This window comes from Chelonoidis abingdonii, chromosome 8 (genome assembly GCF_003597395.2).
Source record: "Chelonoidis abingdonii isolate Lonesome George chromosome 8, CheloAbing_2.0, whole genome shotgun sequence".
Classification (NCBI taxonomy): Eukaryota; Metazoa; Chordata; order Testudines; family Testudinidae; genus Chelonoidis; species Chelonoidis abingdonii.
This window is the reverse complement of record NC_133776.1, coordinates 90,402-109,873: the sequence shown is the minus strand read 5'-3', so window position 1 is coordinate 109,873 and position 19,472 is coordinate 90,402. Positions and strand designations below refer to the sequence as shown.

The window sequence follows — 19,472 nt, the reverse complement described above, 5'->3', positions numbered from 1 at the left end:
CTCTTACGGTGCAATATCATGGGAGCAACTTTTCTCTTCTGCTCTCTTCCAATTCTTATCCCATGTTCTCTGAGCGTCAGGAATTGTTTTGTTTGTTTGTTTAAGCAGCTAAAGGAACTGGATTTGACCCAAGCCAGTACATAGTGCTGTGATAGACTGAGACTTCTCTGTGGGAGCCATTTGCTGCCCAGTGTAATTTTAAACAATTATTCCAGTTCTTAAGGTTGAGGATAAACCCTCTGAATTTGCCCCAGATTCATAGTGATTCTACAGACAGATGGATACAACAACTCTCAGGCCAAATGCTTCACTCTAAATATTACTACTCTTGCTCTGTATGTAGTTTAAATGAATATTTTTGTACTGCACTTTCTTTTCTTCATGATAATAAAAAGTTACATAAACCCAAGACATCATGTCTTAAGTGACCTAATTTTACTGCCGATAATTTTCAATATTTCTAGCAGTTTCAGGTTAACAAATCCTAGAAGGTCCTCAGAGTAGGACTGTGCTAGCTACATCAAAGCTCAACTTTTTGCCGCACAACTAAGGGAACTGTGGCGATTGAATAAATACAATACACAGGAAACAAGGTTGTATCATTCTCATAGGTGTTGTGGATTCTTTCTATGTACTCATCTGCTTTGTTGTGCATGCAGCACCTATATCAGCATGTGGCAATATGAGAGCTGGACCCATTCCTGCTCCCATTTAAGTCAATGGCAAAACACTCATTGATTTGAATGAAAACAGGAGTGGGCCCTAAGGCCATAGCTTTGAACAGGCCATGAATTTCTGTGGTCTGGCCACTCTGTAATCAATATGCAGGGAGTGCAGTTATAAAGGCATTGTTTGATAATAGAGATTTTCCTTGGTGCTTTGTTTCAGCTCTGAGCCTGCAGCATGTGAGGTGGTGTACAGTCTCTGAGCAAGAACAGGCCAAGTGTAATGACATGAGGGCAGCCTTCACTGATGCCAACATCCTTCCCAATGTATTATGTGTTAGTGGCAGCTCGGCCATTAACTGTACCCATATGATTAAGGTGAGTTTGAAGTCATTACATTAGTGTCAATATAGCTTCTTGCTGTGCCTTATTGGGCCACTTCACCTTGCATGGTCCCTTAGAATATGTACTAAGTATTTATGCTACATGAGCTGTTCGACCTTGTATTTAGCTGTGACACTTAAGAGTACCTTTCCCAGACCTGAAGAAGAGCTCTGTATAGCTCGAAAGCTTGTCTCGCTCATTAACAGACATTGGTCCACTAAAAGCTATTATCTCACCCACCTGGTCTTTCTTTGCGGGAAAATAAACAACAGAGGGAAAACAGTTGTTCCAGTCACTAAAGCAGACTGTTCTGCACTGAGTTTCTGGTAAAATCAGGCAGATGAGTATTTTTGTACAGGTGTTTATACTTTTAAAGATCCCCTGCCTTGGGAGTGAGTGAGTTAGTTTGTTTGTTTATTTATTTATTATGCATTCAGTAGATAAGACTGTTTGAGGTTTAAAACAAAAGATGGTCCTGTCTTTTCTGTTCATCCAGATACTCTGTGATCTAGTCACTGGGGATATGAACAAGAGCCTTAAATCTTCCCTTTAAAAGAAAGATCCTCTAATTCAGGCAATTGTATAACACCCTCCTTGGAAGGGAGTTGTGGAGGGGTAGTGCATAATCATGGGCAAGTGCTTAGAACCACAGGATTGGAAATTAGGAAATGTTTAATTCTGGCATAGACTCCCTCTGTGGCCCTAGACATGTCACTTAACCTCTCTGCCTCAGCATCCTTATTTGTAAAACAGGGATAATTCTAACTACTTACCTCATAGGGTTGCTGTGAGATTTAACTAAAGGGTTGTAATCTTTGTTGCTTCTGTCAGCAGAGCTCATTGTGCACAACATGGACTCCTTGCATCCCTCCATTCTCCCCCCAAGCTCTGTGTGTGTGCTACCTTCCACTCCCCTCCATTTCAGGGACAATGCCATCAAACTGAGTGTAGTGTCTTGCTTCATTTGGCCAATTAATAAATATGTGTAAAGCACTTGGAGCAGAGAAAGTGCTAGAGAAGAGCTAAGTGTCTATTAATACCCTACAGTACATGTTTGACACAAACAGCAAAAAGGCTTGGTAGGCAGCATTAACAGGAGTTAATCCAAAGGGCTTAGTCATATTGCTCAGCCTCAGTGAAACAGATAATACTTCATTCACATACATTATTTGTGACCTTGGGAAGGAACAGGTCATTTCTGTGCCCCATCTGCAGAAGAGGGATAATTATACTTCCTTATCACATAGTGAGGCTTAATTAATACATGCTTATGAAAAATTGTGATATCCTCAGATGCAAGCTGCTAAATAAATGCAAAATATTAATACTCAACTAAATCTTGAAGCCTACTCAAATTTTACTAAAGCCATACTCAAATTCCTGGGGCTGACTAAAATTGAAACAAGAACCTTGAGATTTGATCTTATAAAAATAGAAGACACTTTACCCAGCAATAAAATGCAGCTGCTTCTTTGATGCAAGGGGAAAAGAATGCAAGATCTAAATCGTGCTGAATGTAATAATCCAAGTGGATCCCGATCAGCACATGCCCAGGTAAAAGATTCTGTCATGGAATTTCTAAGAGATTTTGTTGCAGACGGATAAACACAAACCACACTGGTCCAGCAATTCCTTTACACTTCCAACACAAAGGCTACAACAACCATGATCCTTCACAGCTTGGTACAAGACTGAGAGTATCAGGTTCTGTGTTGCTATGCAGAAAACCTCTTCATGGCATTCATTATTTCCACTTATCTGGAGCAACAATGAACCAGAGTAATGGCAGAGCTGTGACACTGTAGTATCTGATAGAGAAGAGATTTAGGAAGCAGACTACCCCAAGTTTATACACTGAGATGTAAAGTTTCCACAAATTAAGCTCAGCAGGTCTAATTCTCTCAAGGTGGGATTCACAAGGAGGATTTATGCATCTAACTGTCATGTGACAGGGTCAGCCACCTCCCAAGCACCCCCTTGGGGTCCAGCACTGCCTCTGCAGCACTGTGCCTCAGTTTCTCTGGACTCCTTAATAAACTCCACATGTATGGGCCAGTGCTGGAGATGTGGGTTGGCCCTCCAGTCAAGTCACAAACCAACTAAAAAGTCCCAACAAACGAAAAGGTCTTCCATGTTTCATGGGCTTTTCTTTAGTCTGCCTTCTGGGCCCTGTTCTCCTCATCTCTCTGGGCTGCCTTTAAGTCTTTCCCCCTCTCCATTATAGAGCACTCAGTCCCCATCATCATTCCCCTTGAGTACCATTCTCCTGCAGACCTTGTAGGTGACTAAATTAGCTAGGTACCTGAGCTACCTAAATCCTGCACTGCCAGGCAGTTTAGCACCTAATCCATGCCTAAACCTTGGCAGGATTCACAATCTGGTAGACATGCTCAGAGCACAACTAAACCAACACAGAATAGCTAGGAGGCCAAGTTTCCCTCCTGCTTATTTGGTCAGCTTAGACTCCTGCGGCGAGTTAACACAAATAGGTAGCTTTTTGATACAAGGAAATTTAGCAAAGTTATGCCTCAGGCACAACTCCGTCCTTGAGACTTTTCCCCCCATGTGCTAATGATCTACTAAACATTTGCTCATTGCAGTGCTATATATAGGACTGCATGTGATCTGTGAGCCTGCAGGTATACTGAACTTTGCTCTCTGAAGCAAAGTTAGTGTTGTGGGTAAGGGTTGGGGATAGAGGTCTGCTTTTTTATAGTGCCACATTACCTGGACTTAGTTCCACCAGTATGCTTCATGGTAAGGTTAAAGTACAGCATAATTTCCAGCCATAGCCTAAACCATTTTAAAAGCATTTGCTAAATCTTCCATCCTTTGTTCCTAACTAATATCTAACTAAAACAGAATCACCATTGAGAGTGGGCAGCTAGATACTGTGATAGGAACTTTACAAATACCATGGGACAGACAGACAGAGTCTCTCTGAAAACAATGAAAAGTAGTGCCTGTCAAAACTCTGATGTGAAATAGTGCCGTGGGTTTTTTTCCCTAGATGCCTCCCACAAAAATATCTCTGGCATCAACAATACATAAGGCATTACTGGCACTCAGAATTTATTATGTGCATGTAATCTGGCTCAGAACAGAAATTAGGGCTGATAAAAAGTTTCAGAATACAGCAAATAAAAATATCCTTGGATGAGCTTCCTGGGGGTACAGCATATACATAACCATCTCAGCTGATAATGGCCAAACTGTAGAGTGAATAAAAATGTAGAAACAAGTGCAAGTTGTGGGTTCAGTCCCGGAAATCAGGGCTCTTGAAACAACTGCATATAGGGCACTGATAGAATTTAAAGTATCTCTACTCCAGGGTCAGGCCAAACATCATCTACCGTAACAGAACCTCTTGCTTCTCCTACTTCATCTTAGGCCACAAGTACTATAGGCATTAACCAAACTTGCTTAAGATATAAAATAGACTAATCACTAGGGACATTGGCCCTATAACTATCAGACAGAGTATGTATATTCTTAGCTGACTGATAACATAATTTCCTTGACATACACAGTGATTAGTCTATCCATTGGTGCTTTGCCCCAAACTAGGGTTTCCAGGTGTCCAGTTTTCAACCGATCACCCAGTCAAAAAGGGACCCTTCCCAGCCCGGTGAAAATGAGCATGCGAGTGAGAGTAGGGGAGAGCAAGTGATGAAGGGAGGGAGTGGGACAGGGCCTTGGAGAAGGGGTGGGGCAAGAGTGTTTGATTTTGTTCAGTCATTAAATTGGCAACCCTACCCCAAAGCCATAGCAGAAAACCTCCCTTTCTAAAGGAAGCATATGTCCTGGTATTTTTCTGGGCAGTGCCAGTTTGTCATATGCAGTCCTAATGGGCCAAGATTTTCTTTGGGGCAGCTACAACATCTAAGTAAATTTTGTGGTTTATGAGGAACAAACAGTCAAATGGAATGAATGTTCAGTATGATAAACATCTAGAGTGAAGAGAAAAATCAAATGAGTGCAGACACTCTCAGAGCTGATGTTTTGTTTGAGATGAATATGAGTGGCATTTGTTCCAAGTTTCATGATGAACTCATTCAGATACAAAGTTACTAGGGAAAAAAACCCCTCCCCTCCAAGAACTATACCCAGGTCTCTGCTGACTTTTTTTTTTTACATTTTATACCAGCATACATTAAAAAAAAAAAAAAAGCACACATGTCTTTGGTATAAGTATTTTTGATCCCTAAAAAATGTTGCCACAAAAGAGTCTCAGCTTGTGAACTTAAAAATATAGTCCCTTCTCATTAGCCCTACCTTCCAGTTTGAGAGGATTACCTAGAGGTGAATGGAAAGCTGAAAGTGAGCCCAACTGATCAAAAATGATGGGGCCACAAACTCACGCACAGATCCTTAGAGGTGGGAGGCACACCAGCAAAATGCAGGGCCCTCTCTGAAAATGAGGAGTACATGAACCACTGGAGTCACCACAGACCTGTGCTGTTCAGCAGCAGTAGGAACAACCTCACCACTGTTTTTAAACTAAAGGCCCAAATCTGATTATACAAATTTTTGGTGACGCATATTCTCTGTCAGGTTATTAATAATCTGATTGCCATAGAAGACTACGAGAGAGAACCCTGGCAGCCAGAAATTAATATCTACTATGTGTGTAAAGGGTTTATTGAATTTATGAAGTCTCTGCCCTCAGATGGTGAAAGGATGTTAATAACTATGATGAAATATAAATTCTGACTGTTTTTACACAGAACAATTTGGCCGATGCGGTGACATTGGATGGTGGCACCATTTATCAAGCTGCAAAGGAACATAATCTGAAACCTGTGGTTGGAGAAGTATATGATCAAGGTATATATACATAAAAGACTTAATGTTTACTGTGTAATCTCTGGGGTGAGGACTCTGTCTTCGTACCTGTTTATGCAGTGCCCAGAATATTTTGGGTGCTGCAGCAATGTAAATAATGATAATAAATTAAGGAAGGTCACAATGTGATCATATCTAAGGGAAAGGAAACCTTGTCCTTTCATCAAAGCAGAAACTGTATTTTTTCGTAAAACGATCCATCACCTCATTCTGAAGCCAGAGAGGAAAGGAAAATGCCCAGATATAGGATCCAGAGATGATAGAACCTTTTCTCCTTTCAAGAGACCATTCTGACCAGTTACAGAGAAAATTTCAGTTTATTCCTGAGAATTGGGTGAAATGTGTGGGGAGGAGGGCTGGGTTTTTTGTTTTTAGTCATTTTAGTTAATACATTATTTATTTGTCACATAACTAAATACAGTGTACTCAGGTTTATCCAAAACCCTATTATCCTTCCGAGTGAGTGAGTGAGTGGGGCCAGGACAGCAGAGGGCTCCATGAGCTGCTGCAGGACTGGGGACATCCAATTCCTGCAGGTGCAAGGTGCAGGGAAGGCTGCAGTCCTGGCAGGTCAGAAGAGAGTCCTGGCTGGGGGGGAGGAAGGGGTGTCTCTGCCCTGCCCTGCCAGGACTGTAGCTTGCCCCACACACCCTGTGCCTGCAGGGATTCAGTGTCACCTCTCAGTTATCTGAACTCCCAGTTATCTGAATAAAATCTGTCTCTCTCATGCTATTTGGATAATTGGGAGTATGCTGTATATGGAGACAAATCCTACAGTTATCTCTGTAAAGCTGGCGTAGTCCACTGAATGTTTGGGGAAACTGGAGAAACTGCACTGAATGTTGATGAAGTCAATGGAATTAGTTCAGATTTATGCTACTGTAACTGAGAGGTGGATTCTCCCAGCAACCACAGGCCAATTAAGAATGGGTATTCCAGCCCGCACAATGATGAGATTGTGTCTGGCTCTAGTTTAGATGGACAATAAGGGGGAGGTGAATACTTTTTTCAGAACACTAGACACAATTTCAGTCCTGGCTTTAGTGGAACACAGGAGCTGTGCTCTCTAGTACCTGTAGGAGCACAAATCACTCAGAGGGAGTAGGCAGGGAGGAAAGATGCAGGCTGAGGGCTAGCCAGGTGCACATCATCAAGAACATGCTGCAATGTGCACACTCCCTATGAAGTACAATGAGTCCCAGAGCTGCTGTTCCTCCTCTATAGTGCCTTATGGCATCCCTGAACCATTGCTTAATTACACAGACTGCCCCAAAACATGTGTGGATATTTTAGGACAGAATATCTAAGGTAAAAATAGTTCAGGACCACTGGGAGTTCCTAAAAGAGACAACAGTAAAGGCACAACAGAACATAAGAAAAGCCATACTGGGTCAGACCAATGGTTCAAATAGTCCAGTATCTTGTCTTCAGACAGCGGCTGGTGCCAGATGCTTTAGAGGGAATGAACAGAACAGAACAAATATCAAGTGATTTATCCCCTGTCATCCACTACCAGCTTCTGGCAATCAGAGGATTAGGAACAATGACCATGTTGGCTAAAAGGCATTGATGAACCCGTCGTCCATGAACTTACCTAGTTCCTTTTTGGCCTTCACAACATCCCCCAGCAAAGAGTTCCACAGGTTGACTGTGTGTTGTATGAAGTACTTCCTTTTGTTTGTTTTAAACCTGCTGCCTATTAATTTCACTGAGTGACCTCTGGTTCTTCTGTTATGTGAAGGAATAAATAATACTCCCTTATTCATTTTTCTCACATCAGTCACAATTTTATAGATCTCTATCATATCCCCTCCTAGCTGTCTCTTTTCCAAGAAGAAAAGTACCAGTCTTTTTAATCTCTCATCATACAGAATATGTTCCAAACGCTTAGTCATTTTTGTTGCTTTTCTCTGTACGTTTTCCATTTCTAATATATCTTTTTTGAGATGGAGTGACCAGTATGCAGTATTCAAGCAAACTAGCCTAATGTGAAGAAAGATTTTAAAAAAATATGGCTGAATCAGGAGCTCTATAAGAACCTGAAAATCCAAAAGGAATTGTACAAAACATAGAAGGAAGGACAAATTGCTAGGATGAATATAAAATAATAGCACAAACATGTAGAGACAAAATCAGAAAGGCTAAGGCACAAAATGAATTATACCCAGCAAGGGACATAAAAGGCAATAAGAAGGAATTCTATAACTACATGAAAAGTAAAAGAAGGATGGAGGAAATTGCAAGTTCATTACTTAACAGATAAGCAGAGCAAATAATTGATGCTGGAGAGAAGGCTGAAATGTTTAATGCCTATTTTGCATCAGTCTTCGCTAAGGGCTTGTCCACACAGAATTAGAGCATGGAAAGCCAGGTTATAAATGTCCAGTGCACTAGCTTGCCATGCATTGTTGCCATGTGGACCCTGCTACCACACACTAAAAGTTCCATGATGTTCTTTGACTAGTGGCAGCTGTATTTGCACAAGCAGCAAAGAATCCTGTGGCACCTTATAGACTAACAGACGTTTTGGAGCATGAGCTTTCGTGGGTGAATACCCACTTGGTTGGTATTGAGGGGTAATTTGATCACAGTCTACAAGCACCTATCTGCAAACAGAAATTTATCAATCTAGCAGACAAAATTATAACAAGTTCCAATGTCTAGAAATTGAAGCTAGACAAATTCAAACAAGAAATAAGATACAAAATTTTAACAGGCAGGCCAATTAACCATCTGAACAATTCACTAAAGGTTGTGTTGGATTGTCCATCACTGGCATTTTTAAAATCAAGATTGGATGCTTTTCTGAAAGATATGCTGTAGTTCAACCGCAGCTATTGGACGTGAAGTGGGAATTAATTCAGGGAAGTCCTATGGCCTGTATTATCCAGACAGTTATAGGAAATGATCAATGGTCTTAAAATCTATTAATCTATTTGCCCCCTCTTCTCCCCACTTCTCCATGGTACCTGGATGTTGTCAAAGGGCTTTTTACCAATTCCATTAAAAATGTCTCTTTCCTCAAGTCTAGTCTCTTCTATGTCTGGCTCCCCATCCCCACAACATGATTTGTTATATGCAGAGATGGATTAAGATTTTTTTTTAGTGGGACTAAGATAAGTACAGACTGTAAAATCCGACTTTCTGTCCCTATTTCACTGAGAGGGAACTCAGACATAGGCTTTGTCTACATTAGCATTTTCCTTCAATTCTGCCATCATCATGGATGCAGTCATCCAAGTGATAACATGAAGGGAGTACTAGTGTAGGTAGTCCACCAGCATTTTAACCTCCATTTACTCTTACATACCTAAAAGCAGCTCTTTAATTATGCTGGTTAAATAGTAGCTAATTGGTGTACACTAGTGCTCCCACCATTGCTATCAGTAGCACTAGTGGAACCGCTAGTGCAGCTGAGTGTTGGGAGAGAAATGGGAAGAAAACTGTAGACAAGCCATAGGTGACATCCTGAAGTCCTCAGAGAGTAAGTTAATGGCACTTGTGCAGTTAGCATTTAGGAGTTTTCCAGATAAAGACTCACAAGCAGGTAAATTTCAAATTAGAAATTAGGCACAAAGTTTTAACAGTGAGGGTGATTAACCAAACTACAAAGGGAAGTGGTGGATTCTCCTTGATGTCTTCAAATCAAGACTGGATGGTTTTCCTTAACCTTCAGTCAAATACAAGTTATCTTTAGTCAAACACAAATTATTTGGCTCAATATAAAGGTAACTGTATGAAATTTAATGGCCAGTGATACACAGGAGTTGAATTAGAGGATCTAATGGTCCCTTGTGGTGTTAAGCTTTATGAATTTGTGAATCACATCAACCATAAACTGGTGAAAATAATGTTTGCCCCTTCATACTCTTGGCGCTAATGGGCCCTGATGCTATAAAATAAAAATTAATAAATTAGAAGGTATTTATGGAGCATTTCTTTTACAAATTAAAGTCTAAATATTTTAGCTAAATATGGCTTTATTTACAAAAACATTTACAAACAGCAGGAAGAATTTATTACTGAGGTCAGTGGCATCATACCAGGGATGTGAGCTTTGTGCCCTTTGAATATGTATGTGGAAGATTATGAAAAGGTGTCAGGTCAATGTCTCTTATCGTAGTACTGCTTCTATATTAGTTTCATTTTGATCCCTTTTTGTTCCTATGCAGAAATTGGCACATCATACTATGCAGTGGCTGTTGTCAGAAAAAATTCCTTCATTAGCATCAACAGTTTGAAGGGCATAAGGTCATGCCACACAGGCATCAACAGAACAGTTGGCTGGAATGTTCCTGTTGGCTACCTCATTGATAGTGGTCGCATGCCAGTGATGGGATGCAATGTTCCAAAAGGTAAGGGCTGCTGGGATGTAACCTGTGTTCCAGAGAGGCCCTGTCACTGAACATTAGCATGAATATGTGCTCCTTGGATAGCGGAAGCACTTACAGGGACAAGAACCTTGGCTTCTACCTGATTTTTTCACCTTGTTTTGTTGCTCATTCTAACTGAGATTTGACCTGAAGCAGCTCAGATCAAAATTCAGCCCAGTGTATTTATGTATAAACTGTTTTTAAAAGCCAACAAAAGCTATTATTGCTTTTTTAATGTATAGAGATGTATAATTAAGGTTTGTTAAAATGTGTTTTTGCCATTTTTGGTTTTGGTTTTAGTTGCTAAAATATTGTTACCTTAACTTTACTTGTAGCTGTCAGTGAATATTTCAGTGCAAGCTGTGTTCCTGGAGCCAATAATGTAAATTACCCAAAATCCCTCTGTCAGCTCTGTAAAGGGGACGCAGCTGGGCAGGACAAATGTGAAAGAAATTCAAAAGAGCAGTATTATGACTACAGCGGGGCTTTCAGGTAAAGTCTTGGTGTTTAATGTTTAACATTTGTCTGTATGTGCTGTCTCCATTGGCAAGATATCTGAGCCCCAATTGACTTTCAGCAGAATTCCAGAGAGCCAATGAAAAATGCTAGTAGAAAATCTGTTAAAACATAAAACTAAGGTGAATTTATAATTTGAGATAATCTTAAAATAATTTCACTATAATTTCACTTCAATGGTTCCCAAACTTTTTGGCATCATGCCCCCTTTTTAATTTTCAAGAAACCCTTATGCCCCCACCTGTCCTTTACCATTATCCAACCTCCCCTGCTCCTTGTCCCCTGACTGCCCCCTCTGGACACCCCCATCAACCCCCCGCTCCCTGTCTCCTGACCGCCCCCCCCAAACCTCTGGCCCATCCAACTGCTCCCTTCCCCTGATAGCCCCCTGAGACCTCCTGCCTCTTATCTAACCCCCTCTCCCCCTACTCCCTGCCCCCTTACTAGGCTGCTCAGAGTGACAGGGCTGGCTTATTGGAAAGCCTGGGAGGAGGACGAACACAAGTTGCACTGCCCGTGCAGCGGTGTGGTGCTGCGGAGTAGGGGGGGACAGAAGGGGAGGGGCTGGGGGGCTAGCCTCTCCGGCCAGGAGCTCAAGGGCTGGGCAGCCTTACGCCCCCTTTGGAATTTCTTCATGCCCCCCCCAGTTTGGGAACCAATGCACTAATACTCAGGGCAAAGGCGTATTTGTTCTTTTATAAAAACTCTAGGTGTCATTACTTGTTTTGTGCATGGAAATCCCATTGAAGTTGTTTTTGTCTTCATCAATATTCACCTCTTGGGAAAACAAATCTTGATATTAACCTGATCACAGATGCATAAGTGCTGAACATGCTTGGATTTGCTGCAATCTTATCAAGAGCTGATGAGCCTTGACAGTTTTCACACCGGAACGTTAGGCTTAGCCAGCTATTTGGTAAATCTGAAGCTTTCCATTTCAAGTACAATTAGTTCCCTTATCTCTTATTGTGCCCCCTCCTCCTCCACTTTGCCAATGCCAACCTCAAAACCTCTTTTCTCTACTTCTTTCACTCCTCTGTGCCTTATTCTCTTCCCTGCATGTGTGTGTCAAAACCTCCCAATTCCCAGGGCCTGGACCAGGCTCCCATAGATGTCATAAATTAAAAAATCTGTATAATTTTATTTTAAACAGTGACTCTTCATTCCAGATTTTCCAGTGGGTCTTGTGTCTGTCTCAGACTGTAGATTTTTCAGGGCAGGGAATCATTTGATATTTGTGTCTTGTATCACACCAAGCATTGTCATCACCTGCCCTACTAGCCATTAGCCTCTGCCTTGATCCTTAGACACAGCATAAAGATAGCAAATAGTTCAGCATCTTTCTACTGGTGCTCTTTGGGTACATTGCACTGCACAGGCCTACTGTTGTCACTGAGCAGTATTCCATACTTACGATTAATAGTGTATAAATATAGTCTGATTTATGGTAGGTGTTTGGCTGAAGGAGCTGGAGATGTCGCCTTTGTGAAGCACAGCACAGTGTCTGAAAACACAGATGGTGAGTAATGTAAGGGTTCATCTCTCACTTGAAAGTCCAACTGTATTCTCTAAAGCATTGCAAATCTGGTGACCCCAACCATAAGAGCAATGTCATATGTTCAGAATTTATTCTGATGCAAGGAATAAGCAAAGATGCAATAAAGCCAGAACACCATGTGAACACAAGGGAAAGAGAAATGTCCCCAGGTCAGACATTTTCAAATCAACTGGCAATTTCAGCAAAAAGTAAAGTGGGATCTTTAATTGCACTCTGGAAGCAGAGATTGACCTGAACCAAAATCCTGGATCCAAACAGTCTTGGACTTTGGGATATTTTAAAAGTTGAATACAAATAATTGTGGCTTAGGCTCTCTCTACTCAGAAATCTCAGCAAAAACAGGCAGAAGGGAGCTTAGTTTGTGGTGCCACTAATCAATGCAACAACCCCCTATACCCATGGCGCTGTGAGTATATACCACCTAGATATCAAGGTCCCACTTTTTAAGTCCAGTGGAGCTCCATTTAGTGCAGGACACCAGGATGGGTGTAAAAGTTTGTTCTGGGCCACCCTTGTGGCCCCTGGATTTTAGGACCATCTCAGCACTGCTGTGGTCCGCAGCATAATTCAGAGCTGCCTGCACACTGTTTTAATTTATGTTCAGCTGCCTACAGTCTCATGGGGTTATATCTGAAACCAAAGGAATAGCTTCAACCATATTATATTTCCTCCAACCATACACTGGGGAATACTCTGGTGGTTCTTCACCTCTTAGAGAGTACCCTTAGATGGGGGAAATTTTCAAGTAGCTTGTTAAGCCACTTTTATCCTGCTTTATGCAGCTGTAGGGAAAATCAGGCAGAATGTAATGGAGAATTGCTGCTCATGTGATTAGGTACCTTAGAAATAGTGTGGCTGGATGGGTAGAGCAGAGTCTGAGAGAGACAGATGCATCAGCAGCTCTGTATCCATCGGTGTGATTCTGAAAGCTGTTTCATAACTGTGTTCTATTTGATTTCAGGCCAGACTCCTTCCTCATGGGCCCAAGAGCTTCACTCCAGGGACTTCCAGCTTCTCTGCCGCGATGGCAGCACAGCTGAGGTTACAGAATGGAGGAAATGCCACCTGGCCCGAGTCCCAGCTCATGCTGTTGTCGTCAGACCTGACACTGATGGGTCAATCATCTTCCAGATGCTTAAGCAGGGGCAGGTGGATTACGTTTTTTGGTGTCTGTTGTACTGATTTTTTAGTTGCCCCTCCATCCACCTGGCTTGATCCTGTGGGATGCTGAGCACCTTCAGCTCAGTGAGAATTAAATGGGAGTGGAGGGCACTCAGCAGCTGAGAAGATCAGGCCTAGAGATGGATTTCAGCCACAAAGTGTGGCTGGTGGTCTCACACCACTTTCTTTGCCCCCAAATACTAAGAAACACTAAACAAGGCTTGCACTTCTTGAGGGGCAATTGTTTATGCCTTGTGAAGGTACAAGTGAGATAGTGCCCTCAACGCCAAGGTTTCCAACTAGACTTTACTTTCACCCCAGCCTTAAACATAACTTAGGCTATGGCCTGGTGTACACCTACAACTTAGTGCAACCTAGCAACTCATTCAGGCCTGTGAAAAATGTTGCACCCTGAGCACTGTAGTTAGGGCAACCTAACCCCTGGTGTAGATGTGACTAGATTGATGGAAAGATTCTTCCATCAACCAGGCTACTGCTTCTCAGAGAGATGGATTACCTACATTAGTGGAAAAACCTCTTCCATTGATGTAGGAACCATCTACACTGTGACAGTACAGTAGTAACCCTGTAGCTGTGCTGCAGTAGTGTAGACATAACCTATGTCTATAGTACAAAGATTATACCAGCATAGCCATGTTGGCGTACCTATGCAGACATAACCCCATAGTGTAGATGCAGCCTATGCCAACAAAAGATATTTTCCCATCAGTGTAAAAATACCATCTCCCTGAACAACAGTAGCTGTATCACTGGAAGCATGGCCAATCAACATAGCTGCATCTCCACTCAGTTTCGGTCAGTAGAGCTATGTCAGTCAGGAGTGTGGTTTTTTTAGCACACCTCACTGAGGGAGCCATGTCAACCTAACTTTTTAAGTGTAGACCAAGCATTAGATAAAGGTGTGTTTGCCTTATAGACACTTTCTCTTTCCTTAATGTTACAGCAAAGATTTCAGATGTTTGACTCTGCGGCTTACAATGCAAAGAATCTTCTCTTCAAAGACACCACCACAGAATTGGTTCCAATCACAAATCAGAACTACCAGGCTTGGCTGGGTGATGAATATATGCATGCCATGCAAGGCTTGAGCTGCGATCCCACCAGTAAGTTGAGCCTTTGGATTTGCTTCTGTAATCACAAGTAAAGGTGCTCTTGCAAGAGAGACCACCTTTATTTTGTTTGAATTCATGTTTGCATCCTGACCTTTTGGAGAATCCTTGAAGCACAAAGACCCAAACATCACACTGTAGTGGGAAAGGAGACCACTCCAAATTTGAGACCATGAAACATGGCTTCAGGGCTTTACCTACCATGGTATAGGAGCAGCAGGGGTATCTATGCTGAGTGAACTGATCAGGATGTGGCTTCTCTTCCACAGGGTGGGCATAGAAAGCAGAGTGCTGATCATTGATCTCAGTACAAAGACCCAAAGGCAGACCAAAGAGACAGGATCCTTGAATTTTAGACTGATGCTCCCTTTAATTGTAATCTGTCTCTGGCCCTGAGGCAGAATGCACACAATACTTGCAACTGGGGCACCACAAATGTGCAGATTTGTGTTGTGTTAACTATATCAGTAGTTCCCAAATCCTGAAATGTACATTGACTGGTGATGAGATCTCATGGTTTCTTTCCTATTCTATCTTGATTCTTGCAGCATGCCCCACTCGGTGGTACCTGAGCACCTGGTACTACAGTCTTCTTTCCCCACATTAATGATTGTAGCCTCTGTGTTATACCACAAACGCCTATTAAAAATCCCCAAACTGCGGTTGGAGCTAGCAGAGCTTTATTGCAAACTGCATGAAAAGTAGACTCATCTTGCCCATATGAGTGGAAGGGGTTTTAGTCTGGTAAATTCGTACTGTTGCATGAATAGACTCCCCCATTTACAGCTTCTCCTCCTTCTCTTTTTCCTGGACCACTTAGGGTTTGTTTTGATATGCTGAGTGCCCACATTTCAGTCATTTAAGTATCATACTGCAGCCGGAAACATGTGAAACATACAGCTCCAAATCCTGCTGTCCTTTAGGCAAACTAATGGAATGGGTTTCTCATTGTTTTGGTGGACCTTTTGTTTGAAAAAGGATTAAGTAAGAATTGCAGGATTTGTCCTACTGTATGGTTCCACTACATTATGTTCTGTTAGCAGGTTTATTCCTTTGGTGCATGAAAATTTATTTTAGGGCTGTCAATTAATTGCAGCTAACTCACACGATTAACTCAAAAAAAGTAATCACAATTAAAAAAATTAATCGCAATTAATCTGAGTTTTAATCACACTGTTAAACAATGGAATACCAATTGAGATTTATTAAATACTTTGGATGTTTTTTTACATTTTCATATATATTGTATTCTGTGTTGTAATTGAAATCAAAGTGTATATTTTTTATTACAAATATTTGCACTGTAAAAAGGATAAACAAAAGAAATAGTATTTTTCAATTCACCTCATACAGGTACTGTAGTGCAATCTTTTTGTCATGAAAGTGCAATTTGCAATGTCAATTTTTTGTGTGTGTGTTACGTAACTGCATTTAAAAATAAACCAATATAAAATTTTAGAGCCCGCAAGTCCACTCAGTCCTACTTCTTGTTCAACCAATTGCTAAGACAAACAAGTTTGTTTACATTTAGAGGAGATAATGCTGCCCTCTTCTTAGTTGCAATGTCACCAGAAAGTAAGAACAAACATTCATGTGGCAATTTTATAGCTGGCATTGCAATATATTTATGTGCCAGATATACTAAACATTTGTAGGCCTCTTCGGCCACCATTCCACGGGACATACTTCTATGCGGATGATGCTCATTAAAAATGAGTTAATTACATTCGTGACTGAACATCTTGGGGAAGAATTGTATGTCTCCTGCTCTGTTTTACCTGCACTCTGCCATATATTTCATATTATAGCAGTCTCGGATGATGACCCAGCATGTTGTTCTTTTTAAGACCACTTTCATTGCAGATTTGACAAAATGCAAAGAAGGTACCAATGTGAGATTTCTAAAGATAGCTGCAAGAATCTGAAGTGCCTTTCAAAATCTGAGAGGCATGAAGTGTAGAGCATGCTTTCAGAAGTCTTAAAAGAGCAGCACTCCAATGAGGAAACTACAGAACCCAAATCACCAATAAAGAAAATCAACCTTCTGCTAGTGGCATCTGACTCGATAATGAAAGTTTGAATTGTTATTGAGCAGAACGTGTCATGCCCATGGATGCATGTCTGCTGGAATGGTGGCTGAAGCATGAAGGGACATATGAATCTTTAGTGCATCTGAGATGTAAATATCTTGTGACACCAGCTACAACAGTGCCATGCGAACACCTGTTCTCACTTTCAGGTGACACTGTAAACAAGAAGCTGGCAGCATTATCTCCTGCAAAAGTAAACAAACTTGTTTGTCTGAGTGATTGGCTGAACAAGAAGTAGGACTGAGTGGACTTGAAGGCTCTAAAATTTTACTTTGTTTAATTTTTGAATGCAGTTTTTTTGTGCATAATTCTACATTTGTAAGTTCAACTTTCATTATAAAGAGATTGCACTACAGTACTTGTATTAGGTGAATTGAAAAATACTATTTTTTTTACTGTACAAATACTTATAATCAAAAATAAAGTGAGCACTGTACACTTTCTGTTCTGTGTTGTAATTGAAATCAATATATTTGAAAATGTAGAAATCCAAAAATATGTACATAAATGGTATTCTATTGCTGTTTAACAGTGTGATTAATCAGGTGATTAATCACGATTAATTTTTTGAATCTCGACAGCCCTAATTTATTCCTGTCTAGATGACTTCACCCCAACTGCAGAAACAAAGAAGCTCCTTTTCCAAACATGTGGGATGTTTTAATGCATTTTTGGGGCTCACGTGTTTTACAGCAATGCTCTGTGCCCTTTGTGTTGTGTCTCACCTTTCCATTCTTTCGCTTCTGTTCAATGGCTGGACAGGGAAGTGGTTCAGCTCCTAGGCTAATTTGGAATAACCAGGCCAAATTAAGACAATCTGGAGCCCTGGGCACACTCAGCATGGACTCACTAGGGCCCTGCCCGAACACCATGGCTCAGTTACTCTTGGAGTGGCAGCAGGTTCCAAAGTAACAGGAAAGAGGCAGCTCATACCTTTTGAAGCCATTGTTCTAGCACACTTTGGTAGGCATTAGTTACATTCAGGTTTTTCAAGCTTTTCTTTGCATCCATTCATCCTAAAAATATTATTTTTTGTAACGAGAGCTGAGATTCTGATCCCAGAATCTGACTCTAGGAACTAGGGCCCTGAGCATAGGCCTAGAATGCTGAAACCTTAATCCAGACTGAATGAGCAGCCTCAGGACTACTCTAAATTGTGCTCGTTTGTAACAACCACACACATCCCTTAAATCAGCTAGAGATCTCCAGACTGAAGTGTACTTTGACCATGCATTGTCCCATCCACAGTTTATCGCCTTCAATGAAGAGGCAGAGAATGGGTGGTATAGAGCTGGCTTATATATAAAGAGAGGAAGGAGGTGGTTACAACACCAGCATAGGGCTTAGCTTCAAGTCCTACACTAGTACACCATTGAACTCTTGTGTGACCATGGACTAGAGATTTGGACTCTCTGTGCTTCTGTTCCCCATCTGTTAAATGGGTATATCATAGCTCTTTCCTACCATGCAGCAGTGTTGTGAGGAAAATACATTAACGATAGTGAGACTAAGGCTCTGGGCCTCAGCCCAGGAGCTCTGGAACAGAGGTGGTCAGGGGGCATGGCCCCATCATTTTTTGCCAGCCATAAGGGTGAGTGATGTGGGGGAGAGGGTGGAAAGGAGCAAGCAGGGGGCGGCGTTTTGGGGGAAGGGGCAGGGTGGGGACAGGGCCTCAGGGGAAGGGTTAGGTATTGGGGCCATGTTTCCTATGCTGGTGGCCCTCTCACTTTTAGGAGCCTTCTGCCACTCCTGCCTCAGACTATAGATTATAATTAAGCCTACATTTTAGTCATGCGTATTTTTAGTAAAAGTCATGGACAGGTCATGAGCAGTAAACAAAAATTCATGGCCCATGACCTGCCCATGACTTTTACTATATACTCCTACCTAAAACTTGGGTGGGAGGCTGTAGAATAGAATATCAGGATTGGAAGGGACCTCAGGAGGTCATCTAGTCCAACTCCGAGTGATCTGGGGGCACTGCATGTGCTGGAGGAGGTGGCCTGGGAGCCCCGCTGGTGTCGGGGGGTAGGCATTGGCATGTGGCCCAGGACCTCTGCTGGTGTGGGGGGCGTAGGCATCGGCATGCAGCCCAGGACTCCTGCTAGTACGGGGGCGGGGGCGGGCTGTTGGTTGGCAGGGCTCACAGGGGCTGCCTCCCTGGCTCCACATGTCCCTGCAGCTCCTAGGCGGCGGAGGGGCCAGGGGGCTCCGTGCGCTACTCCCGCCACAAGCGCTGGCTGTGCATCTCCAATTGGTTGGGAACTGCAGCCAGTGGGAACTGCGGGGACAGGGCCTGTGGGTGCAGGCAGCATGTGAAGCCCCCTGGCCCCTCCACCTAGGAGCTGCAGGGCCATGCCAGTGGGAGCTGGGAAGCCCCCCACCCTGAGGTAAGCCCTGCCTGCATCTCCCTGCCCCTAGCCCTGAGCCCCCTCCCATATATCCAAACTGCTACTGCTGGCCCAGGGGCTACTTGGCTCGGGCAGCCCCTGAGCCAGCACCACCCAGTGCAGAAGTCACGGAGATCATGGAAAGTCACGGAATCCATGACGTCTGTGACCTCCATGACATAGCCTTAATTATAGTACAGGACACAGGCACCAACTTTCCAATGTGCTGGCGGGTGCTCGACCCCTGGCTCTGCCCCAGGCCCTGCTCCCCTTCCACCCATTCCCTCAAGGCCTTGCCCCAACCTGCCCCTGTCCTGCCCCTACCCCACTTCTTCCCCCCCCCGCCCCACCCCCACCCCC

General features: G+C 42.6%; 1 protein-coding gene across 1 annotated transcript in view; it reads left to right on the top strand.

The window, feature by feature from the left end:
- The window catches only part of MELTF (melanotransferrin), a 61,403-nt gene that overhangs the window by 8,204 nt on the left and 33,727 nt on the right, over positions 1–19,472 (top strand). The window contains exons 2-8 of the mRNA XM_032787494.1: positions 889–1,043; positions 5,777–5,876; positions 10,067–10,249; positions 10,603–10,759; positions 12,235–12,302; positions 13,303–13,490; positions 14,467–14,626. Of these exons, the coding sequence (XP_032643385.1) occupies positions 889–1,043; positions 5,777–5,876; positions 10,067–10,249; positions 10,603–10,759; positions 12,235–12,302; positions 13,303–13,490; positions 14,467–14,626 (1,011 nt within the window). The remainder of the gene's footprint in view (positions 1–888; positions 1,044–5,776; positions 5,877–10,066; positions 10,250–10,602; positions 10,760–12,234; positions 12,303–13,302; positions 13,491–14,466; positions 14,627–19,472) is intronic.